This window comes from Chlorocebus sabaeus, chromosome 5 (genome assembly GCF_047675955.1).
Source record: "Chlorocebus sabaeus isolate Y175 chromosome 5, mChlSab1.0.hap1, whole genome shotgun sequence".
Classification (NCBI taxonomy): domain Eukaryota; kingdom Metazoa; phylum Chordata; class Mammalia; order Primates; family Cercopithecidae; genus Chlorocebus; species Chlorocebus sabaeus.
Genome location: NC_132908.1, coordinates 73107000 through 73124116, shown reverse-complemented (window position 1 = coordinate 73124116; position 17117 = coordinate 73107000). Strand labels below are relative to the sequence as shown.

The following is a 17117-nucleotide window of genomic DNA, read 5'->3' as shown; positions in this document are numbered from 1 at the left end:
AAAAAATGGGCAAAATGAGGGAAAATAGTAGAGGAACTAGCGAAACTGTCAAACATGAATTCTATACACACTGGGTATCTGGTTTTTGTTTTTGTTTTTTGTTTGTTTGTTTGTTTGTTTGTTTTTTGCTATTGGCCTGTTTTCAATGTGGTGACTGGTGGGGGTGGAGGAGCGGCAGGTAGAGTGTCCATTGTTTGGCATCAGCTGGATGATTTCCTCATCAAATAAGGTTTCCTCAACAATTCTGAGAACAGAGATAAACATTCCTGGTATCATAATAAAACACTAATATAATAAATAACTAAGCTGAAACCAATCATATGACCTGTCATATTAAGAATGCAGGTAAGGCTGGGCGCGTGGTGGCTGACACCTGTCATCCTAGTACTTTGGGAGGCCAAGGCGGGTGGATCACGTGAGGTCAGGAGTTCAAGACTAGCCTGGCCAACATGGCAAAACCCCATTTCTACTAAAAATACAAAAAAAAATTATCTGGGCGTAGTGGCAGGTGCCTGCAATCCCAGTTACTCAGGAGGCTGAGGTAGGAGAATCGCTAGAACCCTGGGGGTGGAGGTTGCAGTGAGCCAAGATCGCACAATTGCACTTCAGCCTGGGGCAGAAAGCGAGACTCTGTCTCAAAAAAAAAAAAAAAAAAAAAAAAAACAGGTATGCAAATAGGGATTAAACACAAATCTGAATCTCATTTATGAGATGAGTTTGTGTAGGCAAGTCAACCCTGGAAGCTCAGCTATCTCATCTGTAAAATACGGATAATGCCCATTTCACGGGCTGGTTATAAGGAAGAAATGAAGCACTTGGCCCAGTTTGGACACAGTTTCTGAATCAATGGTGATTTGCTACTGTTGCTTGTTGTTATTATCCTCGTTTTTATAGTTGGTATTCTTTTTATCTTGGGCCATTTCTGAACATATATCGTACAATTAAATGATCGCTTAAAAAGAGAACTTACCCACAAAGAGCTGACTGTTGAGCTGTAAGAGGACATGCCCATCAGCAGGGGCGGGCTGTGTCTTCCGTGTCAGCTGGTCCACTTGAAGGGAGGCTTCCTTCATGTTCCTTTCAATCCTCACGTGGTGCCACTGGTTGTCGTTGAAGTGCGTGGGTGACTGCACTGAGATTTCAAAAGGCCCATTCCCCACATCAAATGAAAAAGTCACCACTGTCGGAGCTGGAAATATTACACATAAAGATTGTTCTAGTGAGTTCTGTGGTGGAGTGCCGAGTCTCCAATATACTTAGGAACAGCACCACAGCATAACAATCACTGAATAGAGAGATAAACATAGCATGGTTTGAATGCTACTGCTTGAAACTCATGACACTAACACAGAACTAGGTCTTCTGATGTGAAATGAGACAGTTAAATACATTCACATTTTTAGAAAAAAAAAAAAACCAACGGTATTCTAAGATAGTCCTCAGAGCTAATTTTTCCTATTGCTAAAAAGTAAAGCTATTTATCCAAGGCAAGGAAACTAAATAGCAACTGGCATTGTAACTAAAAATAATTGTTATCGTGATTCAAACTTTATATAATTTTTAAGGCATGCTATACACATTTGATACTAACATAATAGCAGCTTAGAAGTATATCAAAATGAGTGGTTAAGTAATTCGTAATTAACTAAGAAATTGCTTTTTAGTTTTAATTAACTGAAATTAAAACTGCTTTTAAATTGGCACAAGAAACTACCAATTATTTTTCCAAATTATCACGTTAAGTATCAAATTATTTTCTTACAAAAAGGATAAGTTAATATTGAGTCATTCAAAGGGATGCAATGAAAAGAATCAGATGATAAAGTAGACACATGAGTAGTTTAAAAATTAGTTAAAAGATTAACTACTAAACGATAGAATCTCATACACTTCTCTGGGAAAGAAGACTTACAGCGAAGCTCTATCCGTATAAAATCAGTAATCCCCAAGTTCTCTAAGAATACCCCAGATGAAGCTGTTGTCTTAAAAAAGAAAGACACATCTGCGCTAAGTTCTCCGTGGAAAGTAGGAAAATGAAGATATGAAGCCTCAGTATCAAAGGAAGCTGAATTCCAAAATGATCCTGTTTTGTGAACAAAAAGGAAGAAAAAAATTCAAAAAGAAAACAAATTCATGAAATAAAATGAATGACAATTACATTTTCTATTTTTAGCATTTTTGCTATTTAAAAAGGTATTTATACAAATCTGCTCTTTTTCTGTCAACTATGTAGTATACAAAACATGAGCATAAGAGATTTCATAGGGATAGAAATCCTGGATTTTTTCCAATAGAGAGTAAGAATGATCATTACAGAAATGGTCTAAATGTTATATTTTATATGGAACAAATATCCTTAGCCTCAATACTATATCCTCCACCAAAGTGATATTATACGATCTGCTAACATTGATAAGTAGGCAATCTTTTATAACTTCAAAATTAAAACACCTACCTGTTTCAAACAAAAACCCCAAAGAAGCTCACAGTATATTTGTTCTAACACTTCTAACACACACACTTCACAGTTATATACACTGTTTTCTTTAATGGGCCTGTGATTTTCCAAACTGAGACTGGCATTCTAAATAGTCTCGTCTAATTACAAACCAACATACAACTTACTCTGTCCAAGCTGACATTCTCATGAAAATACTCTTTTTATTCAAAATTATCTCTTACTTTGCCAATAAGAATGAAGTAGATGAACAGCGGATTAAAAGTGTTCTCAGAATGTTTACAAATGCTCAAAATAGGCAGAAAATGTTGAAAACGTTGGGATATAAATTAGGAGATCTGAAAAAAAATGCAGACTATAAAGTTAATTATAATTTGCTGCCAAAATACCACGTATCTTGACTTTCTCACTCCTTTTTTGGTATCTACAACTTTCCTTTTGAAAAAATATTGTGAACCATATATAGCAAAAAGTATGGAAAATCAAATATAAATGCAACAGCATGAGCTGACAGGAGTGAAATCCGACTGGATACATGTGGTTGATGAGGAGTATAATCAGAGAAACGAACTGCATTGTCTGCTGCCAATAGCAAGTTCTCTGCACATGAAATACAAATATACATCTTTAGTTTTAAGCAACTGCCTCTACACACATTCCCTACACTGGATAAAATTCTATCTAAATTACCTTCCTGGAAGAAAGATGTATTGATTCTCTGAAGTTGGAAAACAGCAATTTCAAAACAACAGTTCGTTATGTTAGCAGAGAACAGATACCAAGCTACAAAGTTAAAAATCACAAACTTGACTTTGCTCATACGTGTTTCTTAAATTTTAATTTACTTTGTATAAATTCTAGACCAAATAATGCTTATATCTATTTTTGTTTGTTTTTCTTGTGGATCTGATTCAAAAGTCAATTCTCAGCTTGTGTGTGATAATTTTAGAGCTGAATTTATTCAACCAAGAATCTACTTTGAAGCTTTTCCTCCCAGAGTCAAATGAAACCATATATTACCAGTCACATCAAGCCTATTCCTTATGTCCCTTTTACAGCTATTCCTACACTAGACCTTTGGATTTCTAGGAAAAAATAAACACAAGAAAATGTAAAATATCAAGTCAGGGATAACAACACATTTGCATTCTTAGAAGTTCTTAGCTGATCTGTTTTCAGAACGAATTAGATGCCTTTTTGTTTAAATGTTATATATTAAAATAAAAATAAACTTCACATTATGGGATGTTATTAAATCTTATTTTGTCTGATTAGAAAGAGGAGCATTCATAATTACTTAAAGATTTAAATTAGGTAATAATATGATACAACATTTTTTTCATATTATATCGTAACTAACTTAATAAAGCATCACATAGTAGGCTTCAAAGAACTGCTTGAAGCAGAGGAACAATTCTTTGAATTGCTGCTATCTGTACATGAATGCTTTTATAGCAATGAAACCAATTTATTACTTTAGGCATCTTCAGCACTCTCATATACATAATAATGTCTATTTCATTTAGTTAGGAGACCTTATTTTATACATTCACAAAAGGTAGAAAACGAGGTAAGGAAATTTTATTGGGTTAAGAAATTGCTGCTAATTCAAAACAATTATAAAGAAAGCAAAGGCCAATACTTCCATGATCAAATAATGTTAATGGCATGCGGTATCCCAGCCCTTTACACACTGTGCTAAGAGACACCCACCAGAATCTAGGCCACCTGAAAGGAAAGGCAAAGAGGGGGAGGAAACAGAGCTCAGCAGGCAGGCAGCAGCAGGAGCTGCAGGCTTTTGGAAGGGAGCATTCTATGGATTCGATGGTTTAAAATTCCCTAATCTCATGGAGGGTGAGAGGAGAACGATAGTTACCAGAGGCAGGAAATGGCCTACTGGGAAAAGAGGAAGAGAGATTGGGCAATGAATACAAAATTCCAGTTAGATGGAAGGAATAAGCTTCATGTTCAATAGCAGACTAGGGGGATTACAGTTAACAACATTGTCGTGTGTATTTCAAAATAGAAGAAAGGACTCAAATGTTCCCAACTCCCAGAAATGATAAATGCTCAAAGTGATGGATATCCTAAATCCCCTGACTGGATCATTACACATTCTATGCATGTAACAAAATATCACAAGTACCCCATAAATATGCATAAGTATTATGTATCTATGAAAAATTTAAATAAATAACAATCACAAAAAAGTAAAAATAAAATAAAATTCCCTAAATTACATCGTTGTCAATTTGATTCAATATAGGGCACTAGAGATTTTAGAATAATTTTTTAGGCCAGGCATAGTGGCTCATGCCTGTAATCCCAGCACTTTGCGAGGCCGAGGCAGGCAGATCACTTGAGGTCAGGAGTTCGAGGGCAGTCTGACCAACATGGTAAAACCCTGTTTCTACTAAAAACGCAAAAATTAGCCAGGCATTGTGGCAGACGCCTGTAACTCCAACTACTGAGGAGGCTGAGGCAGGAGAATCACTTGAGCCTGGGAGGCTGAGGTTGCAGGGAGCCGAGATTATGCATCTGCACTCCAGCCTGGATGACAGAATGACACTCTGCATCAAGAAATAATAAATAAATAAAATAATAATTTTCTAGAAACTCTATCTTTTATCTTACCAGAATAAATTATATAAAAGAATAAATCATATAGTCATTCACATAAAAGAGGAAGATGTACTAAGTATTGAATTTCATACAGAAAGTTAAAAATGAAGTCAATTTAGGAAAATTAACTTAGTACTATGCTAGGACTATAAGTACTTTTAAAAATAATTATTTTGCCAAACATTTATAGAATTCCTTTTTGAAACAAAAACAAAAACAAAAACAGACTTACGGACACAAAGTAGATTTGTGGTTTCCTAGGGTTAGGGAGATGGGGTAATTGAGGGACAGCAGTGGCTCAGAAGGGTAACGTTTCTTTTCAGGGTAATGACCATGTTCTAAAACTGGTGTGACCATTGTTACACAACGTAGATATACTAAAAGCCATTGAATAGCACATTTCATATCACTGAAATGTGTAATACATGAATTTGATATCAATAAAGCTGTTTAAAAAAACAGTATTTTAAAAACACTGGTTTTCAAGGTAATACATTTTACTTTTAAAATCAAAATGCATATAGCATGCTAATACTACCTTTCTTAAAAGCAAAATAAAATGAAATATGGAAATGCCAAAGCAAGGAATCATTCACTATTCAAATGAGTCTTTCTGAATGCTTAATCATCGCAAAGAAATAAGCCAGAAATATGGATTTAATTAAAATGTTTACTTTCAAACATTTGTAGATTCTTATGCAGGTGTAAGAAAGAATACAGAAAGATTCCAGGTATCCTTTATCTAGTTTCCCCCATGATAATCCCTTACAAAACAATAGTTGGATGCCGAAACCAGGACAGTGACATTGACGCTAAGATGCAGAACATTTCTATCACCACAGTATTCTTCATGCTTCCCTTGCACAGCTAAACCCGCTTTCCTCCCTCTGCACCCCTTCTTTAACCTCCTGGCAACAACTCATCAGTTCTTCATTTCTACAATTTCGTCATTTCAAGAATGCTTTCAAATAAAAGCATACAATATGCAGTCTTTTGAGATTAGCTTGCTTTAAAAAAAAAAAATCAGAACTCATTTTTGTTTTTGACAGATTCTTACTCTGTCACCCAGGCTGGAGTGCAATGGTGCAATCTTGGCCACTGCAACCTCTGCCTCCAGTATTCAAGCGATTCTCCTGCCTCAGCCTCCTGAGTAGTTGGGATTACAGGTGTACACCACTATGCCTGGCTAATTTTTGTATTTTTAGTAGAGACGGGGTTTCACCATGTTGGCCAGGTTGGTCTCGAACTCCTGACCTCAGGTGATCCACCTACCTTGGCCTCCCAAAGTGCTGGGATTGTAGGCGTGAGCCACCATGTCTGGCCCAGAATTACTCTTTGAAGATTTACCCATGTTGTTTTCTGTATCAATAGTTCATCTCTTTCTACTGCTGAGTAGTATTCCATGGTATGGATGTATAACTTATTTAACCATCTGCCTGCGGAAGGACACCTACATAGCTTTCAGCTATTACCAATAAAACTTCTGTCAACATCTGTGTACAAATTTTTATGTGAATATAAGTTGCCAGTTCCCTGGGGAAAATGCCCAAGAGTACAATCACTGGATTGTGTAAGAGTTGCAAACCATTGTGGAAGACAGTGTGGCAATTCCTCAAGGATCTAGAACCATAAATACCACTGGACCTAGCAATGCCATTAGTGGGTATATACCCAAAGAATGATAATCAATAAACATGTATGTTTATTGCAGCACTATTTACAATAGCAAAGACTTGGAACCCACCCAAATGCCCATCAATGATAGACTGGGTGAAGAAAATGTGGCACATCTACACCATGGAATACTATGCAGCCTTGAAAAAGAATGAGCTCATGTCCTTTGCAGAGACATGGATGAATCTGGAAACGATTAGTCTCAGCACACTAACACAGAAACAGAAAACCAAACACCACATGTTCTCACTTGCAGTTGGGAGTTAATCAATGAGAACACATGGACACAGGGAGGGAAACATCATACACTGGGGCCTGTTAGGGGGTAGGGGGGCAAGGGGAGGGAGAGCATTAAGACAAATACCTAATGGATGTGGGGCTTAAAACCTAGACGATGGGTTGATAGGTGCAGCAGACCACTGTGGGCCATGTACACCTAAGTGACAAATATGCATATTCTGCACATGTATCCCAGAACTTAAAGTAAAATAGAAAAAAAAAAAAACAACAACAAACTACTAAACGGTTTTCTAGCGTGGTTGTGTCATTTGACGTTCCTACCAGCAATGTAGAAGTGATCCAGTTTCTCAGTCTACCGGCCAGTATTTTGTGTTGGCACTATATTTTTTTTAATCTTAGTCCTTTTGAAAGGTGTGAAGTGTTATCTCATTGTGGATGTAATATGTGTTTGCCTAGCAGTTGATGATGCTGGGTACTATTTCATGTGCTTTCTTGCCATCTATGTACCTTCTTTGGTGGAACCGCCCTCCATGTCTTTTGCCCATTGTGTCAGTCTGCCCAGACTGCCATAACAAAATCCCACAGGTCAGGAGGCTTAAAAAACAGATATTTATTTCTCACAGTGCTGGAGGCTAAAAGCCCAACATCAAAGTGCTGGCAGGATTGGTTTCTTGTGAGACCTCTCTTCCTGGCTTGCAGACGACTGCCTTCATCCTGTGACCTTACATGGTCTTTCTTCTGAGTAAGCACAGAGAGCAGGGTCTCTGGTGTCTCTTTCTTCTAAGGACACTGGTCCTATTGAATTAGGGCACCACCCTTACAGCTTCATTTACCTTAGTGATCTCCTTAAAGGCCCTATCTTCAGATACAGTCACATCGGGGTTAGGACTTCAACATAAATTTTGGGAAGACAATTTAGTCTGTAACATCCATATTTTAATTTTTTTTTTTTTTTTACTGTCATCTTTTGAGGATTCCTCATATATTCTAGATACTAGTCCTTTCTCAGATAGGTGGTTTGCAGTTGTTTTTTACCAGTCTGTAGCCTGACTTTTCTTCCTCTTCATGAAACTTTTCACAAAGTAAAATTTCATTGTGATAGAGTCTCATTTATCAATTTAACCTTTTATGGATTGTGCTTTTGAAGTCAAATCTAAAAAATCTGTAGATTTTTAGGTTAGATTTCCTAGCCCTATAGGAAATTTTATACGCATATAAAATTCCAACAAGCCTTTTCTTAAAAGTAAAAATGTTTTAAATGTTGAAATGCTGATGTGAAGAATATTTTAGTAGTCAATGTACCTTCTAAACACTTATGAATTACTTTAAAATAAGCTGAAAAGTATAGATTTTAACAGAAATAAAATTCTAAGATTAAATTATATGTTACATTATCAGAACACAATAATCTATGTATTGGTTTCATAATTCACTGGTTCCTCTTTTTAGTACATCTATTATTGTTTCCAAATATTTATGAACCTCAATAGGAATCAATATAAGCAAAATAAAAATGAAGAGAATAAAATCTGGCTGGAGATAATTATAGCTTGTGGTTTGCAAAGCAATACAAAAGAGAACAAATCTGTTCATAGATGTTTCCATAGAGTAAACACCCCCTACACATGCACATACAACAAGATAGATGTGGCAACTAGAAAGCGAAAATTCCTCTTATGAAGGCAGAGCAGAACTTGTTTTTACAATCAAAAGATCTTACAAACTATCACTGAAGAAGATATTTCTTGTCATTAGTCTTATACTAGTTTTGTGCAAAACTGTTCTGATATTAATAGCAAAGAAATAGACTAGTGTATTTAATTATTCAGACATACACACATAGAATTTTATTTTAGAAGTAACTGGAAGAACAGAATTTTGGAGCAACATCCAGTTATTTTTAGTCTAGATATAAGAGAATATATAAAATAGTAAACGAGATGAGTGACACTTATCTAAGTTTGCTACTGCATTATCTCTCAGTCATTCCTACGGAGGTCAGAGTGACAACAAAGAGGTGTGGAGTTGGGCATCAGACGAGAGAGCCTTCCAACGCGACATCCTTATTCTATTTGAAGTAACCTATTCTGAATTAACAAATGGCAATAATTTAATATAAAAGGAGAACATATTATAAAGTCAAGGTAAATCTGATCAATCCAAGATTGATGTCCTCCATGAACACACATGATCACGCAACAAAATTAGAGTCCAGTTATTCATCTGAGAAGAGGATCAAATTCAGTTATTCAAAAAACATGAGATAGAGTGATTCTGATTTCAGCAAAACAAAATAATTAAGTGCCCAGTCAGAATTTTCATCTTTTTATTGGCCATTTACTAATAAAAGTGCAATTCCTTTATTTACATCGTTAAAGTCAAAAGTCACTTGATATTCAGATTGTTGTCTTTTTAAAAATTATTTTAACTCAGCAATTAACTGTAAGTAGAAGAGTACTTAGTATCTTCCTGCATTTGCACACTTATAGCCTTTACAGTATAGACATTACTGTTTTTAAGTAGGCACATCTATACCTTGGTCTATTACAGCCCATTTGTAATCTGGCATGTTGAATATTTTTCATGTATAGAGAATACTTTTAAATATTAATTAAAGTATTTTATTAGACTAAAATAATTGAAAATAAAAACTAGCAAATTATTCATAATACACTTATTGCCTGATACCTGCATACAGAACTTAATTACACATCCTTACGTGGGATTGTGTATAAATATTGGGTTTTAAAGAACACTACAGGTAAGGACACATCTGCAGTAATATGAAGCCAGATATGCACACTAAATGCTCCTCTGCAATCACGTTATATTTCCCTCATGCCTTCACTATCCCATACTCTTAATTATTTCACACTTCCTCTCCCCAATAATACATCTCATTTCTCATTCTTTAACTTTTCTAGGACTCTCTAATAAAAGAGCAGAAGACAGAAGTGACCTCCTCTAAGCATCCACCACCACACCTGTTCACCTTCCTGCAACATCACCTGTGTTCTGCATTCTCTCCTGTTAGAATGAATTAACTGTCCACAATCCAAGGATTTATTTACTGGATCTCTCTTACTAACACAGACATGCTATTAATTCTCTCATCTCAGAAACCCCAATCTCATGACCATACTTTCTCCTCCATTTACCATTACATATGCCCACGTTTTTCTCCTCCCACTATTCCTTGAATCTATCTCAGGCTTTTATCCCCAAACACTTGACAAAACAAACCATCACCAAGGTTGCTATAACGTCCACATTGCTAAGGCCAATGATCAGTTCTCAGTTTTATCTTACTTAAGCTAACAACATTTAACACAGTTGATTGCTCTCTCCTCCTTGAAACATGTTCTTCACTTGGAGTCCAGGCTACCCACACTCTTCTTTTCTCATAGGCGATATATTCTCACTCTTCTTTCTTGCTTCCTCTTCACCTCGTGAACTTATTCATACTTAATTGCCCCAAAGCCCTGTTATTTCTCCATCCACAATAATTCCTGCTGTTCTGTCTTAAGGCTTTAAATATGCTGAAAACTGACAACTCCATGTCTCTTCTTGAATGTTTAATGACATCTCAACCTTAATGTGTCCTAAAACTGGGCTCTTTATATTTCTCTACAACTCCTTGACCCCAGCAGCAATCTCCCTCATTTCAATTAATGCCAATTCTTTCCCTATAATTGATTAGATCAAACACCTTGGTGTTATTTTAGACTCTTCCTTTTGCAAACTACAACTCATCAGGAAATTTTACTGGTTCTACCCATGCCACAACTCTCACCATTGTACCCATGGCTCAAGCTACCATAATTTCTCAGCTGGATTGGTGATATGGTCCCCTAAATGGTTTCCTTGCTTTGAGCTTTCCCTGTTCAATCTCACTAAAACCTAAGTTAGATCATACCACTCCTCTTCTCAGAATTCCCTAATGTTCTCCAATTTCATTCAGATTGAAAATGGATTTTCAAAATCTTTCATGATCTCACCACTAGGTTTCTCTCTGACTTCTACCCCTCTCTTTCTTGCCCACTCTGCTCCAAACACTTGGGCCATTTGGCTGCTCCATTAGTATACCATCTACACTCCCATTTCTGTGTGGTTTATCTGGTCTTTCACTCTGTCTAGAGTACTCTTCCAAAGGTAGACATGTGCCTTGCATTCCTATTTCCTTCAAATCTTTATTCAAATACCACCTTCTTCCTGAGCTTTAAATGACCATCCTATTTAAAATTATGCAACTTCTGTCTCAACTTTATTTTCTTCATAGCTCTTACCAGCTTCTACTGTATCATATATTTCACTTGATTATTGTCTCTCTCTCTCCAAGAGAATATAAGCTCCAAGAATACTGATATTTTTATCTATTTTGTTCATTGTTCTCTTGCTCTTTCCCACAAGTGGAAAGTGGGAAGAAAAGAGGAAAAATAGAGACAAGAGAAGAGGAAGAAGAAGAAAAAGAAGAAGAGAAGAAGGGCATAAAAAGGTGAAATTAAAAAAGATAAACCCAATAAGATAAAGTAAAATATAAAAATTAAAATAAAAATGTTATAATGGAGAATTGTCAGGCATAGTGGAGCTAACAAAGTTACATTATTTTATTATCTGTTGAAATGGAATTGATCCTCACTTTTTTTAATGGTTTATATGTAGTCTGCCAAATGGAAGAGAACTCTGTCAAATGAAAGAGAAATTAACCAGATCACTAGTCAATATTTTTTTCCAGTTGAAGAGCCTCACTTCTGCAAAGTTATTTATTGCCTACATGCACCTTTGATTATTTAATGCATTCTGGGCAGCTGTGATTTTTCAGACAGCTGTACTAGTCGATGCAGACAAAATGAAGAAACTAACTTCAGTGACTCAAGAATTTTTTGGAAAGAAAAACTTACAGCAATCTTTTCTAACTATGAAGGTTTCAGGGTGCTTTGATTAAACATAAAATTTCAATGTAATGAATTACCTGAAAAGAAATATATATGATAAAATGGGTTGGAAAATTCAAATGCCAAAGAGTTAAGAATACTGCCTTGCTCAGATAGACAGACTGAAAGCAGAAATTCAGACCACATTTGCAAAAATGTTAACAACTTAAAAAATATGTATATACCTTTTATCACATTACCTCTATTTCCAAGAAAAAGTAATACCAAATGAACAATATTCAGGTACATTCTTGTTAAATTAGTGACCTTTAAGGATAATTGTTCCTTCAGGTATTCAGACAGAAAAAGCAAGTCACATACAAGGTAAAAAAAATCAGTATGGCCTCAGGTTCCTTCACAGTATTCAATGGCATAAAATAAAGGAACTCTGTCCATAGATTTCCGACGGAAAGAAAATGTATCCAGTCTAGTTTATTTGTGAAGTGCTAAGGCAACAGGCAGACACTTTCAAGTTTGAAAGAATTCTGAAAATAAAGCATACAAGAGCCCTTTTGAGAAAATTTTTCAAAAACAAAACCAATATTCATAAAGAAATATAGTCAACCAAAAAGACATTTAGAAAAGCTGTGGAAGGCAAGACGACTGCATTCCTCAGCACAGACAAGTATGAGATAATATATGCAAACTACTGAAGGTAGCATGATACATAAAAATTACACCAGATCCTAAAGAGGTTAAATGTAGGGTTACCATATAACCGAGAAATTCCACTCCTAGGTACATACCGAAGAGAAATAAAGCCTTTATCCACACACACACACAAAGTATACGTGGATGTCCACAGAAGCGTTATCATAATATCCAAAAAGTGGATCCAGCCCAAATGTGCACAAACTGATGAGTGATGAAACAAAATGTGGTATATCCATAGAATGGAATATTATTTGGACACAAAAAAGAATGAAGTGTTGATGCATTCTACAACATTGATGAACCTCCTCGACGATATGATGCTAGGTAAAAGAAGTCAGTCACAAGAGACTACATATCCTGTATTTTTATCTATATAAAATATTCAGAATATGCAAGTCTGTAGAAAAAAAAGTAGGTTACTAGTTGCTTAGGGCTGGGATGGGGAGGGGGTGAAATGGACAGTGTCTGAAAAGTGGAAGCAGGTCTACTTTGGGGGTGATAAAAGTGTTCTCAAAATGATGATGGTGATGGTTGCTCAACTCTATGTAGTACACTAAAATGATTAAATATACTACAATTGATTGAATTGTACACTTTTAAAAGAGTGGATTATAGGCTGTGAATTATATCTCCATTAAGCTGTTCCCAATAGACAATATAAAGTTAAAGCACCACAGTTTGTTTTAGAATCCTAAGGCAACAAATATTCTCAAGCACATAAAAAATTTAAAAAATGCAACCCTCAAGAATCTTTCTAAAGACAAAAAAAAAAAAAAAAAGGTAAAATATCAACTACCTGACAAAAATAAATAAATCAAAATAAAAAGCATTGGAGAATAGAACTAGTGGTTAGTCTTTAAAAGTAACAATATACAAATAATAGCATAACTAGCAAAAACAGGGAAGGGGGAGCTAAAGAAGGGGAAAGAAGAAATGAGTGCTAGCTTTTCCATTTCTCTGAGTAGATAAATGCTGTTACAATTTTAAAATACATTTAATATAAAATGTAGTGACTCTATAATCTTTTAAAATGCTCATAGTCTTTTTTATAAGTTTAGCAGGATCACTTAAATTGAATATACTTCGGTAGATATATAAATTTCATGAGTCATCTTGGCTTAAATTTGGTGTTTTCCTTCTCAATTTCAATGAATGAAGTTTTATAAATTCATTTCTCGATCTCTTTTTAAAAATATTTTGTCTAGAGTGGTGATTCTCCACCTGGGGCAATTCTTTACCCAGGGGACATTTGGCAATGTTTGCAGACATTTTTGGTTGTCACATTTGGAGGAAGGATGCTACTGGAATCTCTTGGGTAGGAACCAGGGATACTGCTTAGCTCCAACAATGCACAGGACGGTCCTCAACCATAATGAGGAATTATCCAGCCCAAATGTCAAGAGTGGTGAGACTGGGAAGCCGTGCACTAGAAATATCTACCAACATTTGGAATGATATTCAATTGATATTAATCATTATTTCTGAGTTATGTGATTCTTGGTGACTTTTTTACTTACTTTTTTGGCATTTCTATGTAGCTTTAAAAAGTTATGATTTTGTATCAAGTAAGTCATTAATATTTAAGACAATTAATTAAAGGTATGCATAAGTATAAAATTCCCCCAAAAGGATACCATGGTCCTGACAACTATCAGGGTTCCCAGTTCCAAAGTGAAAACCTTTTGAAAGTACTAAAAACAATTTGTATTCCCTCACATTTATGAAGTTTCTTGCATATAAATTATTGGTTGGTAATAAATGTTTTTCCAAGTGAACAAAAAAACAAAGTAAAATAGACCATAAAATAATCTATCTTCCAAGAAGTGGAAATCATTTCAGTTTAATAAAGGCACTGTATTAAGAGTGAAAAGTAAAAAAAAAAAAATTAATATTAACTAAAATCATATTCTTATTTGAAAGTAATTTCACTGTTACAACTTCAGGCATATTGATGAGAAATGGCTTAGATGGAACTAGACACTCTTCTACTATGTGATTTTTTATATCAGAATCAATAATTCAATATAGTCTAAACTCCTTTTAGTAAAAGTATATATTTACTTATTTAATTGCTTATAGAATCAAAGATGTATTCGTATCTCTTACTAATAATTCACAAGCTATAGGTTTCTTTACATACATATATTAAATCATTATTTCATGAACTGCTATTCATTGATTATCTTTCGTGCAATAGGTAATATATTAGTTATCAGGAACACAAGAATAAATGAACAATGTACCCTGCTCTTGAGGGGCTCAAAAATAATTAAAAGCCAGTATGAGAAACATATCTTTGTAATATGCTAAACATTTTTGAGAATGCAGAATGACTGTGTCATCTAGAAATCATGGTGGAAGAGTTTTAATCTGAGTGTGAAAGGTTTGGTAAAAGAATTAGGGAGATTTTGCAGATAAGGGAGAGTGAATGACAAGAACTTGAAGCCAGATGCTATCGTGGTCCACGAATTCCCTTTGTGTTGCAAGACTCACTAAAGTAGAAGAAAGTTTCTGTAGACGTCTTCTTGCTGTATGTCAAGAAAGCAGGTTTAACTCTCTGTATGAATGCCTGGGCTTTTATTTTGAAACTCTGTTGCTGGTTCTGAACATACTGCAACTACAGTTAGAACACTTGGGCAGGCCCTATGTCAGCACCATTGGTCCACTTCATACCCAAACCAACTGCTGACCTAGAACTGTGAGTCTCAAACTACCTGTATAGAAAAATGTGGGGTTTTTTTTCCTTCTTATTTCAGCCATTAAAAAAAAAAATGAGATTCTGTTATTTGCAACAATATGGATGAAACTGGAGGTCAGTATGTTAAGTGAAAAAAGCCAGGCACAGAAAGACAAACATTGCATGTTTTCATTTATTTGTCGGGTCTAAAAAAATCGAAACAATTTAACTCATGGAGACAGAGAGTAGAAGGATGGTTACCACAGGCTGGGAAGGAGAGTGGGAGGCCAGGAGAAGGTGGGGATGGTTAATGTGTAAAGAAAAACAGAAAGAATAAGACCTTGTATTTGACAGCAAAACATGGTGACTATAGTCAATAATAATGTAATTGTACCTTTTAAAATAACAAAAATGGTATAATTAGATTATTTGTAACACAAAGGATAAATGCTTAAGGGGGTGAATACCCAATTTTCCATGATGTGATTATTGCACGTTGCATGCCTATGACAAAATGTCTCATGTATCCCCTAAATATATACATCTATTATGTACCCACAACAATTTTACATTTTTAAAATGTAAAATTAAAAATGTAAATTGCTAGAAAAGTGAAATGAGATAAGGAAAGGTATACAAAATAGTATCTCCAGTCCATTTTTTATTACTCTTCTGTCCAACAGACATAAATTACTCTGTCCAATTGACATAAGTCATTCTGAAAACATACTGTCTATTTTCGTACTAGCATCCTCACAGATTGGTAGCAAAGAATGTGCAGACCAGTACCAGCCTGTGAACCACACTGGCTTGGGGCAGCAGTACATGGAGTGGTCCACGGACCGGCAGTAGCATGTGGAAACCCATTAGCAATTCTCCTACCCAGCCGGGCAAGGTGGCTCCTGCCTGTAATCCTAGCACTGTGGGAGGCCAAGGTGGGCAGATCATTTGAGGTCTGGGATTCGAGACCAGCCTGGCCAATGTGGTGAAACCCTGTCTCTACTAAAAACACAAAAATTAACTGGTCATGGTGGCACATGCCTGTAATACCAGCTACTTGGGAGGCTGAGGCAGAATAATCACTTGAACCCAGGAGGCGGAGTTGCAGTGAGCCGACTGCATTCCAGCCGGGGCAACAGAGGGAGATTCTGTCAAAACACACACACACACCCATGCACGCGTGCACGCGCAAGGAAAAAGGAAGGGGAAGAGGAAGGGGAAGGGGAGGGAAAAAGGAAAGGAAAGGGAAGGGAGGAAAGCAGGAAGGAACGGAGGGAGAGAAGAAGGGAGGGAGGAAGGGAAGAAGGGAGGGAAAGAAAGATTCTCCTACCCACACCCCCTGAATCACAGTTTCTGGGATAAGGAGCAGAAATCTGTGTTACAACAAGCTCTCCAAGTAATTTTTATTCATGCTGAAGTGGAGGAATTGTTGGTCTAAAAGACTCTGGATGGTTCCTCAAAAATAGATATGTTCCCACTGCTCCTGGCAGGCTGATTACATAGGAAATATACAGGTGACTCCTCCTACCAATGACCTTTCTGCTAACTGGTAAACCCAAAAGTTTTCCCTTGATTCTTTCCTTTGACTCTTTTTCTAAAGTTTCTAAAGTCAATTTAAGTTAGAAACATACTCAGCATGATTCCAGAAATGTCCTGGAGAATCGGAGAATATCCGTGTTACTGAAATCTTTACTGTTTCATGAATTTGCTTCTACTAGTTGTTTGTTTCTCTATTTATTTTGGCGACCCAATTTTGTTCTGTAAGAGACAAGGTCTCACTCTGTTGCTCAGGCAGTAGTACAGTGGTGCAATCATAGTTCACTGCAGCCTGGAGCTCCTGGTCTCAAGCAGTCCTCCC

General features: G+C 35.9%; 1 protein-coding gene across 1 annotated transcript in view; it reads right to left on the bottom strand.

Annotated features, from left to right (window-relative positions):
* Positions 1 to 17117, bottom strand: part of CNTNAP4 (contactin associated protein family member 4) — a 276813-nt gene that overhangs the window by 36444 nt on the left and 223252 nt on the right. The window contains exons 16-17 of the mRNA XM_007994117.3: positions 1913 to 2083; positions 971 to 1189 (exon numbers count right to left, since the gene is read on the bottom strand). Coding sequence (XP_007992308.1) covers positions 971 to 1189; positions 1913 to 2083 — 390 coding nt within the window. The remainder of the gene's footprint in view (positions 1 to 970; positions 1190 to 1912; positions 2084 to 17117) is intronic.